The sequence below is a fragment of the Lates calcarifer genome, unplaced genomic scaffold (assembly GCF_001640805.2).
Source record: "Lates calcarifer isolate ASB-BC8 unplaced genomic scaffold, TLL_Latcal_v3 _unitig_5784_quiver_486, whole genome shotgun sequence".
Lineage (NCBI taxonomy): Eukaryota > Metazoa > Chordata > Actinopteri > Centropomidae > Lates > Lates calcarifer.
The window spans coordinates 110,846-124,022 of NW_026117725.1; the positions used below are offsets into that span (position 1 = coordinate 110,846).

Below are 13,177 nucleotides of genomic sequence, written 5' to 3' on the forward strand. Positions count from 1 at the left end.
TGGGTGGATGGGTCAGTGAAGATCTGGATTTCGAAAGTAGTAGTTGATTTGAACCCAAATCATGATCTCTCTTTACATCCACCCTGTCCTCCCTCCTACGTGGACTTTTGCGGCATTCGATTTAGGTCGGAAGAAGGAACTAGGAGTGACATCACCTCTGAGTTAACGGTGTTCCAGTAAAGAAATCAGGAGTACAACTTCAAAACAAATATTCTCTCTACCTGTAGAACACCTCAGTTGTTAACATTAGATTTTAATGCAAACACTTCAGAATGTTGTTGAAAATTCGAACGTATCCCACACTAGCCATTGTTAGCACATACAAAGAGTGTAGCAACATGTCCACGGATAAAAACTGAAATACTGTCCAACTGAAAAAAATTTAACTTGTTATATTTTTATTACTTGTATTGTATTACTTGTACTTTATTACTTATTTATTACTTGTTTTTATCATGCATGATTGGCTTAATGTGAAACTGCACATTTTCTGTTTATTACAGACTTGTTATGCTGATTGTTGCACTTTTACTTCTGTGCCTTTCTTATATTTTATTTCTCTATTTTTGTCATTCTTTCTTGCTGCTGTAACATGTAAATTTCCCATAAGTGGGATAAATAAAGTACATCTTATCTCTTATCTTAATAATAAACAGAACTGCTATAAACTAGACAAACATAAACAATAAAATTAGTATTCATTACTATTGATGTGAATAGCAGCCATCTTGAATTACCAAGGTTGGTGGGGTTTCTCCAACTTTATGTGTTGGAAATCTGACTTCAGGGTAGGGCTGAACAGTTTTGGGAAAAAATGTAATTGCGATTTTTCTGAAAAATGTTGCGATTTGACTTGCAATATAATTTTGAAAGTCAAGCTTTGGTACAGGATAACTATATACATATCATTGAAATATGAAATGCTCTGTGTACTAATCCAAGGATGAGAATGAAAATATACAAATCCAAAATGTATTTATTCTAACAATAAATGGTATAGAACATACACATAATGAACCATAGAACAATTCTCCCAAAACAAACAGTAGCACTACATTCTCTTGCCTTCTTTGCTGTGACTTTACATTGGTCACACTGCTGCCTGTGGTGATTTTTCAAAATAATGCAGATACACTGAGGGGGGGAATGACAGGAGACTGACAGGCACACAGAGAGCCTGTAGAGACAGACACAGTTGATGAAAAGTTTGCAACTTTGTAATATCAGTGGCAATAATTTTCCCACAGAATATGTATAGAATATGTTTTGTGGTTTGGTCATTTGAAGACATGATTTGATTGTTTACAGCCTGTCACTCCTGCAGTGCTGTGTGTGTGAACTGTGAAGCAGCTAAAACAACTGTCCATTGACTCACTATTGTAAAAATAATCACAGTTTCAGCTTGCAGATTGCATTAGTTCAAATCATGATTGCAGTTCAACTTTGATGAATCGTTCAGCTCTACTTCAAGGGGAAATTCCAGTTGAAACTTCAGACTAGGAACTTAGAAATTCCAACTTCCGAGTACAACTCACTCTATAATAATGTTGCCTGACTTCCTCCTTTGCTTCTATCATAGTTCCTATGACCACCAGAGGGTTTTGTCAATTGGAAGTAAATTAATGTTATTTTGGGGCATTTGCTGAAAGATGTTGCTTAACAATAAAACCTAACTATGGTGGTTAAGCTGCTTAGACAAATGAGCTATGGGATTGTGTTTTTATGAGAGGACAGTCTCCCCAAAACAACAGTGTTGTTAACTAACGGAGGGAACAGTGGGCTTCTTCTTCTTTCTTCTTTGAGCCGATGATTTTACATGATTTATGTCCAGTTAGGTAGAAAAATAAAGAAATGATTTGAGGTAATATTTATATATGTAACTTGTGAACCTTTCACTCCACTGCCTTTGTTTCACATTAATAATTAAACTACTGTTTTCTTTCTTTTTTCTCTCAGTGGCTGGTTGCTTCATCACTAAGCACAGGTTTTGTGTGTTCATGATGTCAGAAGAAATAAACTTGTGCTCTCCATTGCAAAAAAAAAAAAAAAATCAACAGAATGGAAGTATATAAAAATAAAATATCTTGCCCAACATAGGGGTTATTAAGGAGACATTGCAATAGACAGTAATAACACACCTCATGTGACCACAGACACACAGAAAGACATCAATTTCAACTGAAACTAAAACAAAATCTATAAATATAACATTTTATATGTTTATGTAAAAACTTACAGTTGTCTAACCCCAAATCACTGCTTTGTAACTATACCAAAAGAAGAACATATATATATTTTTTTTATCTCTTGATATATATTTTCTTCTGTTGTTTAAGAACCTAATATCAATATCAATCTAAACAATAGATTAATACTATATTATTACACCATTTCCTATGATACACAAATGCAGGCAAAAGACTCTCACAGCCTTAAGACAAATATTTAAAAATGTCAAAGTGCATGGAAGCATGATGGATTTAAGAAAACACAAATATCAGATTTTTATTTTCATTAAATGTCATGAAAAGCAGTTGATATCCCATTACCACTGAGAATACATTGTGTTCCATGTAACCATGTTCTGCATGTCAAAGGCGCATATCTGTTCAAGCCTTTAATATAAGATGAAGGATGAATCAAATTACTCATGTTGTCACAGTGGTTGTGCATTAGACATTGGAAAACAATTTTGGCATGATAATTCTTCTTTTTGAAATGGCTACAGTAACCTGCATATGAGTTGTTGAGCTCCAATTAACTCCCCATTCAACTTTTTCATTCATTCCACATAAACACAAAACTGACAAAATAAAAGTATTAAAACTTCTTTAAAACTTGATGACTTCTGTCACGAGGTCAGCTCCTTGACCTGTCTGTCAGTGTCTGTCTGTTTGTCTGTCTCTGTGTTGCCTGCCCCTCCCCCTTGCTCTCTGTCTCTCCTGCTGGGTCTACCACTCCACACCTGCCGTGCCTCTACAATCAAGCTCACCTGTTTCCTATCTGCTCATCTCCCAGGATGTACTTAATCCCTGGTCCTGCCTTCATTCGCTGCCGGATCGTCACTCCTGTTCATGGTTTGTCTTGAGAGAAGTTTGGCTCTTCTAGTCTTACGCCAGCTACTGCTGTAGTACTAGTCTGTTCATTTCTTACCCTGTGTTCTCTGTTCTGTTTTTGCCAGCCTGCCTGCCAGCCCACCTGCCATTCCCTCCATTCTGCCTGCCACTCATATTTTCCATCGGGACCAGCACCAACAGCAGCACAACCTTTCCCCACCCCTGGACTCCTTCACTTGCCGCAGCACTCCTCCCTGGACCAGCACTATCCTGACCCCTTTTCACCACCAATTCCTAAATAAACGTTGTTTGTCTTGCAGTCTGTGTTCTGCTTCTGGGGTTCCAAGCTCAGTGGTGACAACTTCACTCTAAAAATCCTTAAGACTTGAAGGTCCCCTCATTACTAAATCAATATACATGACATCATTTATATAGCTTTAGTAATCAAGCTTAGTGAAAGTTCAGTCAGGAAGACCATCTTTCTGTGCATGCCATCTGAGTTACAAGTAGTTTTCCTTCTAATCTCTAAGCTTGTCTGCATCCAATCACAACCTGATACGCTCACCTTGAGCCAATCACTTATAAGCTATCAAGCTTTAAAAATGTTCTCTCTCCCTCTGCTGTCATTCAGTTGCCATTTCAGCACTGTGACATCATGCAACCCACCTCCAACCCTCTCTACCTCTCATGCTCTGGGGGAAAGTTTTCAAAAGCACCACTTATATTTGACTGCTTCCCATGGTGATCTACTTCCTGCCATGGCCTTAGTGTCAGAAGTCTATTACTCCTGTGCAAAATAAATTCTTATAAGAAACAATATTCTTTAATAAACAATATTCTTATAACATTTTTTCTAGTCTTCTACTCCAGATTTCCTTCTGGCTCTTGTTCTTCTAAGTCTCTCCTGATAGAAATGTATTGAGACTAGAACATTTTCAGGTCACCCTTTTCACCCTTTCTGTGGCACTCCTTTCGAATCTCTAAAAGTGACTTAAAAATATACATTTTTATTTTTAAGAAAGGCTCAGTGATTTCCTAAAACTGCTGATGAATTGTTGTTTTTAGCAAATGTTATGACTAAATACTGAGGGGAAACTAAGAGTGGTACCAAATGCCATGGCTGGTTTTAGGAGTCTGCAGACATGTTAGACTGAGGCCACACTTTCTCTGTGTAAATTAAAAAGAGAAGATGTGCGGTTAGACAGGGAGTGGGAGATTTGTCCAAACCATATTAGCTGTAACAATGGCCTTACCCTCATTGGAAACAGCAAGAAAAAGAGAGAAAAGACACTGTGCAGACAGATGCAGTAGTAACAGTAATAGACAAACTAGTGCGAAGATATGTGAGTATAGTCAGTCTGGTATATCTTCAAATGAGATCAGTGCTTATTGACTGAACTCTCCTATCTCTAATCTGTAGGGTAAATTGCTCGGGTGCTGCTTCTTTTCACACTCCCCTCTCTTCCTGTGCTACTGACTCCCCTCTTTACGATCCAATCAGACACAGCAGGTACAGATGCTATTTACTGGTGGGAGAGTTTGTGTGTGTATCTGCCTGGGAGACAGGGAGTGAGATTAGTGGGTAACTGAACACTTGGGTGTATTAGGGAATGCTGTGCTGCTTTTAGCATATGTCTCCTGAGCTATGCAGCACGTGAGTGTACATGTTGAGTCTCAGTCATTGTCTAACAGTGCACTCAAAACCCCTGTAACTGATGCAAAGAGTTTTAACTACATGACTGATTTTTAGCATCTACCTGTGCATATTTCAACATATTTCCTGCTTTTACTTGACATCCAATCCAATGAGATGGTCTGAGGCTGTTTTTGTGCGTGAAGGGGAGCATTACAAATTGTTGGCTGTCTTCATGATGTTTCACCAGAACAAAGACAGATACTTGGAGACAGTAGATCAACCTCAATGCTAACAATAGCAATCAACGAAAAGTGTAAATTTTTACTTCTGTAAAAAATAATATTAGATATGGATTCAGAAGCATGATAGCATACACATAAAGGCTGCTATCATAGCTTCCATGTCCACTAACTGACATGTGTGACAGATATGTCATTTACTACTGACTGGTTAGGGATTTCATGAGCAGGATGTCAGGCTGAATAAGGTGAAATAAAATGAAGTACAGTATGATCATCAGGATAGAGTAGAATATACCAGAGATAAAAGGAAAGTGAATATTGAACATTCATTAATTCTGGTTGACAAAAACCATACAAATTATTTTTAAAATTTAGGCATTTGATAAGAGATGGCTGTATCAGTCAAGATGTTTTGATATTCTTCTTCCCATCCATTCACTAATTCCCAAAATATTTGTCAGTATTCCCACATATACAGACCCCTACAGTTCATTACACTGTAGTCTAAAATAATAATTTCAAAAAAAAATCATTGACAAGTATCCAGACCCTTTACTATGACACTTGAAATTTCACTCAGGTTCTTCCCATTTCCCTGGATCATGTTTGAGATGTTTCTACACCTTGACTGGAGTCAACCTGTGGCTTATCAGAGCAAAAACAAAGCTCTTATATAGACAGACGTGTGCCTTTCCAAATCATCAATCCATTGAATTTACAACAGGTGGACTCCAATCAAGGTTTAGAAACATCTCAAAGATGATCCAGAGAAATGGGTGCAACCTGAGCTAAGTTTCAAGTGAGACAGCAAAAGGTCTGAATACTTATGTCAATGTGATATTTAAATTTTTTCATTTAAAATGAATTAACAAAACATTTGAAAATTCAGTTTTAATGTCATTATGGGGTATTGAATGTAGTTTGATGAGGAGAAAGTTAGATGTATTTTTTTTAACATGAGGCTACAACAATACAAACTCTGAAAAAAGTGAAGGGGTCTGAATACTTTCTGAATGCACTATAATTGACATATTGCTTAGTATGTGTATGTGCAGGATGTGAAACAGTAAGGAGCCTTGTGTGTGAATCATGTGGTGTTCTCTTAAAGCCATTCAGAAGTAATGGGATACCTCATGCCTCTAGCACTATGCCAGCGATTAATAAGCTGTAACACACTGTTTCCCATCTTGCAATGGCTGCTGTATCTCTTGCTCCCCATCCTGCCATACATCACTTCTTCCTGCATTCAGATTTTGTAATGTATCGGGCTCTTCCTCTCACACTCTGAGTTTCATAATGCATCACTTCCTGGTAGCCATTTTTTCTTTTTTTTTGTAACAGTTTCCACCTCCTTTGGACTGAACAGCTCTGAGTCCCATTAAAGACGGTCTGAAACTCAGCTCCAGTTATTGGCTCACATACAATGGAGCCAGTTCTCTAAGGAGATGGAATGGCTGTATCATTTACTTAATAAATCTAATCTGAAATTTGTTGCCCAATTGCTGAACATTAGTGCTTCTAATGTATATGGGGGAAATGAATAATTGAAACAATAAAGGTAGGGAAATTAGATGGAATTAAACTAGCACAAAAGGCCACTCTAAAGGAGCTGAGTTGCGGACCAATAAAAAAGAGGAAGATTGAAGAGGAGGAAGGTTTAAAGTTTTCCATACCTCACTTTGTCCATATTGATAATTGATGTCTTTTTTTCATTACAGACATTTCATTGCAAATACATTCAAGTTAACACAGGGTAACAAAATGTTATTTTCAGAAATGAGTACATTACATCAATAAATGACAGTGTGTACACTCTGTAAAAAGGGAAGCTACTTGAGAATTCTTGCATGTCAGGGTCACGTTTGCCACCTGGAAGCCTTTTGTTTTTAGTTTTCCATAAAAAGGGTAAAGATGGTTATTTAGTGATTTCATTTGTTGCTTTTTTGTCTGTTTTTCAGGGAAGGAAAGGGGGCGTGTCTCCCTCTTTTCTAGTAGGGAGTGAAGCGACTGCACCCTCCTCTGTAAAGGCTAGCCTGCAACATCAAAGATGAAAAAGCTCCAATCAGTATTCAATGTAGAATCCTCATTTTTAATATGAGAATTAACTATTAACTTATCTCTTTCCTCCAAAGAAAGGTTCATCCCCCTTTCCACTTGACTCAATTTTAATGGGGAGTGATTTTGTGCAGAAGGCAGTTAGGACATGTGTGAATTGAAAGACGGTGACTGTGTATGATTGCTGTACGTATGTACATGAAAATATTCTACATTGATCTACTATTTCTTATGACATGTTCACACTGAATCCTTAACAGTTCCAGCTGACTTAGCAAAAATATTCAAAACATACATTACTTTAAGCTTTAATATCTCTGAAACAACGATTCTCACAACTGCTAGCAAGAGACACATTACAAGCTGAATGAGATTTTCAGACTACTTTGGGGCAACTGTTTCAGCTTTCAGCCACTGTGATAATGTTTGAGATGACATCTCAGTTAACCTCAAAGCTGCCAGTTGGCATTAAGTATTTGCTATATGACAAGCTCTCTGGTGAACCCACAACCAATAAGTAACAATAGAAATTCGCTCTTAATGCCAAAAGTTTTTAACTATCCCAGCTTGGTCTTTACTTTTATATAAAGTAAATCATCCATAAAAGCAATAGAAGCTAGGTAATTATTTTCTTCTTTAAAAAAAACAAAAACAAGATGATTTCCTAATTCTAAGTCTTGTCTGCACAGCTGATGCAGGTAATAGCAGAACTACAAATATTGCTTCTTTATGATTAAAGTATTAGTCTGATGAGGTAACTAAAAGACTTAAGATTAGTGAAAGATTGTGGTTACAGTTAATAAAAAGGTGAATGTTGTAATTACAGGTTGGTGATGGGACAATCACCAAAAATAAATGATTGTTGCATTCATTACTTTTCAGGGTTTTAAAAGTCTTTCTCATATGTTTGCAGACTGTCTCAAAGAGTCTGATAAACCTTCTATCTGATCTGTCTGGCAGTTTTAGGCCTACCTATTCCAGAATATCTCATCCTGTCTACAGTTGGCCTAATCACACAGGACCTGAAAAAAGTGCTAATAAAAAGTATTTTGCATATCTTTTCTCTAAATGTAAATATAACTTCATCAGTATTACCTTGCTCATTACCTCAAGAATAAAAAATTGTAATGAGGGGGTTTGGATTATACATGGGAGGACAAGGAAAAGGGGAGGAGTCATTTGAAGAAAAAAGAGAAGAAAGTGTAGAGTAATAAGGAGGAAAACACAGGCCACTGTTTCAATTAAGTAAATGAAGAGGAAAAAATGGTCATAATTAATGAAGGCTTTTAGCTAGCAGCTGCACTAGTAGGGGAAGGGGGGTGTCTGGGGGGTGCATGGGGAGGTGGTAGGGTTTTTGATTTCCATCACCACAAACACATCAGCACTCAGCATTAACCCGTATCTGTCTGGAGTCCAAGATGCTGCACCAATCAGCAGCTCTGGCTTGACCAGAAACTTTAATTTTTCCCTGTCCTACTCATCCTTCTTTTTCATAGTCATAATATTTTTTTTTCTCTTTCTACTTGAATCTCCCATGGTATTTTGAAAAATGTACTATGGGTGGTTGTTTATGAAGGAGGGTTACCCACACCCTTTAAAGAAAACAAATTGTACTTTCTGTTTCTCCTCCATCTTCTGGGGTGCTTTGTTTCATTCTTTAGAAATATTTTTTTCATCTTTGATGTTAGCTGCAAAGCTAGCTAAAAACAAACATTAACCATTGGGCTCCCCTTGCAAATTTGAAGAGACTGTTTCCTGTGGGGAATAATTCTCAGTCTCAATTGGATTTCAAGCAGAGAGTGTCAGGCCAATGAAATTGAATGGGGAGTTGGAGAATAAGGCAAAGTCCCTTTTTCATTTACTGAAGTGGCAAAGATTCACATTAAACATTAAAAATTGACCTCTCGGAGGGAAACACAACTCATAGAAACAAGAAGTTGAAAAGTAAGAACAGACTCTTATCTTGAAGATCTTCCAAGACCATTACCAAGGCATGTCAGAAAATGATTAGACATGAGACCAGTTCATTATGGTATCTCATACAGTCTGGTAAACTATACATACATACAATACAGATGATCAGACGCTAAAACATAGAAAACAGACTCACCATAGTGCCCACACTGTAAGTGGCTGCTGGACCAATTGTATGGTGATATGGATCTGCTGTTGCATAGACTCTGCCATAACTACAGTAGAGAAAACAGGCAGAAACAGTATTTAATATGATAAGACAGTACAAAACCTTAAGACCTACTGTAGCTTCCCCAAGATTTTAAACAGAAAAATGTAGCTGAGCACAATCTATAAATATATTGCAAAGATCAGGACTTGCATTTATCAAGAATGACAGTATCCCTCCAGGGAACTAAGATTAAAATAATTCCTATCTCAGATTAGGACATGAGTTCTGTGAATGTGCCTTGACAACATTTCTAATTAAATATTGTAAAATAATGGGGAAAATTTGAACAACTGGCTTCAACTGACCTACCTTTAAGTATCTATCAGGTACACACAGCAGCAAACAGCAGACTACACATTGCTTTAATATTTATATTGTGCAAAGAGCCCCAGAAATCATTCAGTATTCCTGTGCTGCCGGTAATTAAACATATTTTTATGGGGGAATATTTAACACCAAAGCTTCACATCTACTGAAATAATAACAGTAATAAAACTACATGCAGCTTTGTGTCAAGGATTGTGTATCCATAATGCATTGTATGTGGTAATACAGTTCTAGGTACAGTTCTGGGTGATTGCCTCAGACTAATACAGTCTGACAGAGCAGTCCAACCTCCATGAAGGTTATAATGTTCAGTTTGTGTTGAAAGTCTTTTAGAAAGGTATTGATTCAGCTATTTTGGAGGCTACAGTTTGTAGTTTTGATTAATTGTATCGTGTTACATGGACAGGTATTTCTCTTCTCTTTTAGGGTAACTACACAAACAAAAACACCTCTCTGTATAATGCAGTATAGTTCAACAGTACCACAAACTACATTCTTCAAAAATTTCACAAAAGTTGAATCAAGAAACTGAACATTATAACCTTCATCAAGGCAGGTTTTACTGTAGTAATTAGACTGCATTATTCTAGCTAGGTGTACTTGATAAACTTTCAACTGAGTGTGTATTATTTATTTACCACCTGCTAGGAACTCCTGGAAAGTTAGGACAGCTGAGGAGGAGTTTTTTTATACATGAGGCAGTAGATTCACACTCAAAGTGACATTATGACTTATTCACCAAACATAAAACGATACTATCACTACTTCTTTGAACCAGTACAAATCAAAGGTGAAGTTAATCAGTTGGGAAATACTGTTAATTGTTTCTCCCTTTTCTGACTCCAACCACTAGGCATAAACCTTGTGCACGTTGGCTTTGATTGAATAGGCCTGATAATGGATAGGCAGTGCTAAAATGAGTATGCATGAGACACGTAAGGCATTGGGTCGTCGATTTTAAATGAGGTCTGGAGCAGAGATCTATAATCATTTCCCCCTCTCAGTCACGCTAAGGACAGACCTATGTGATGAAAATGCAATCGATGTTTCCCTATAAATGTACGTTGTAAAGGTGAGAGTGTGTGACTGCAATGATTTGTTTTACCCATTTCAATTTATGAGGAAAAGGGGACAAATGTTTTATCTTCCAGTTGATGGGGAAAGATTGCAATAAAAGTAACGTCAACTGGAGAGGAAAAAGAGAAAGACAAGAAAAGAAATGGACATAATGATAAGAGTAGTAGATCGCTTAAGGGAGGGAGAGATAAGATTATGAACAAGTTGAAAAAATGAGAAGATCATCCTTTGGGGAAACAGATACAGAACACACACGGAAGTAAAGAAGTATAGGTTTGACAGAATTTTGCAGCGAGCCAGAAAATTGCTCTGATGATGTCCCATACCCCCCTCCCTTCTAGACCAGCTTCTTCCTCACCTCCTTTTCTCCTCCAATCCTATTTGATGTCTTCCCCTATCTGCCATCTCCCCCTGTATCTTTCTCTGTCTGTCTCCTGAGGCTTATTTCCAGTCTTTTCACTAGCACTGGCTTGGAACTAATCCCTTCCCTCAATGTCCCTTTCCGGTCTCATTCTACCCTTCCATTCCTCTTTGTCTGATGCCACCAACTGCTTTATTTATATTCCTCTCTTCCTGTCTTGTTTGTTTATTCTCCTCTAAAAGTAAAGGCAAGCCAACATAGGTCTGGACGGAAAAGATAAGTGGCTGCACGGGTACACTGTGATAAATTCCATATTACAGAGGGAGAGATACTTGGAGTTTACATGGAGGGAGGAAGGAATGAATTATAATACAGATAATGTTTTCCTATGATTAATCATATGATCCATTGCTGTTTTTTTTATTTTTTTATTAGTCTTAGTCAAATCTGACACACTGGTTACTGGTATGAGTGAGACATACTGATGTATGTCCACAAATATATGCTTAGAAATCATAGAACAGATATTTGTTCAGTAGCAATAGTAATCCATAGATTATTGTCTATTTCCATGACTACAATGTGAGCAGGAACTGCTATTGTAGCATGACTTCTCATGGGGTAAAGACCCAGAAGAGTACAGTACTATACTAATATAATATGTATATAATAATAATGGCGTGCCTAATAATGACAATATATGGCATAAAAATAACATTAAAAGGCATGCCTACAACAGACATGTAGTGAGTAAGTTTTAAATGATTCATAATATTAAAATATTAGAAAATAGCGGGGGGAAAAAAGCATTTCAGTATTTCCAAGAGTCCAACATAAAGTCTTGAGGTTCTTTTTTTTTGGTTGTTGTTTTGTTTTTTTGTCTGATCAAAAACTTCTTGATGTATTATTTCAAAACAAATATAAATAAATAATTATTTTGTTAAATACATCTCCGTCCATTGACTAAACAACCATTTTCCACCTACTGTTCCATGTGCGGGGCCACTGGAACTATGTAGAACTGGAATCTATGAAAACCTAGATAAACATGTTGAACATGTTGGGGCTTCACATGCCTGGACTCCAATTCCCACAAACTTCTACTTATCAACTTCCTGCCTGAACTCCACCCATGGCTTCAGCATACAGTATATCATTGGTATAGTAACCCACGATTTATTTTTTCAACAAAACTGGTGGTCTTTTTTTAACTTCGCTTTCTGCTGAGCCATGGCATTGGTGTTAAAGAGATACTCCTCTTGTACAGAAGGCCAAAGACCATTGGTTTTATCATAAGATAGCCTAGTGTTGTTCATGTACTAATTACCCATTATAACCAGTTAATTTCCTCTGCAAGCCATGCAGTTTCAAAAGAAAATCCTTTCACATGCTTATGTCTACTTTGTGTCTGGCTGTATGGTCATTTTAGTGTGTAAGAAATTCCTCCTTGTATTTCAGTAACTGATTGTGATTGTTATTATTGCTATAATGTTAAATGAAGCCCTCCTCTGCCAACAAAGATGTTGGAAACATTCTTGCTCCATGTTGACATGATTGTGTCACATCATTTCTGCAGATTTGTCAGCTGCACATTCATGCTGCCAATCTCCTGACCTAACACATTCCAAAGGTGTTTTACTGGATTCAGATCTGTTGACAGGGGAGGCCACTGAAGCACACTGAAATCATTGTCATTGTTCATTAAAAGTTTGAGACTTTAGCTTCATGACATGGTTCATTATCATGCTAGAAGTAGCTATTAGAAGATGGCAAATTGTGGCTGTAAAGGGATGCACATGGGGAGCAACAATACTCAGGCTGTAGCATTTAAACCATGATTGATTTTTTTTTCTTTCTTCTTTTTAATTGCCTGTTCATGCATTGGTCAAAACAGAAGTCGCATTCTTCTAACTCTTCACAGAGTCAGCAAAACAGAACTATGTGGGCCAAACTGTGGATTGTTTTTCTTTGCTTTCACACAATGCATTCAATGACCACATTTACCAAAATTAATGAACTCTTTTTTCACTCATAGTGCACAACCTGTAAAACAGTGAATATTGCTAACACAATCTTTTCCAAATTGTTAAAACTGGCAAATAAATTTCCTGTATTTCTGTAGTGCCTATATTGAAATATCTGGGGAATCCTAGCACAACATTTACAAAAAATGAAATAACATAATTTCAAACACAGCTGATTGCAATTCCAGCTGAAACGCTACCCAGGTGTCCTGTT

General features: G+C 37.1%; 1 protein-coding gene across 1 annotated transcript in view; it reads right to left on the reverse strand.

The window, feature by feature from the left end:
- Positions 1-5,535: 5,535 nt before the first annotated feature.
- The window catches only part of LOC108876794 (RNA binding protein fox-1 homolog 3), a 266,422-nt gene continuing 258,780 nt past the window's right edge, over positions 5,536-13,177 (reverse strand). Inside the window, exons 12-13 of the mRNA XM_018666526.2 lie at positions 9,100-9,178; positions 5,536-6,967 (exon numbers count right to left, since the gene is read on the reverse strand). Of these exons, the coding sequence (XP_018522042.1) occupies positions 6,923-6,967; positions 9,100-9,178 (124 nt within the window). The 3' untranslated portion in view covers positions 5,536-6,922. The remainder of the gene's footprint in view (positions 6,968-9,099; positions 9,179-13,177) is intronic.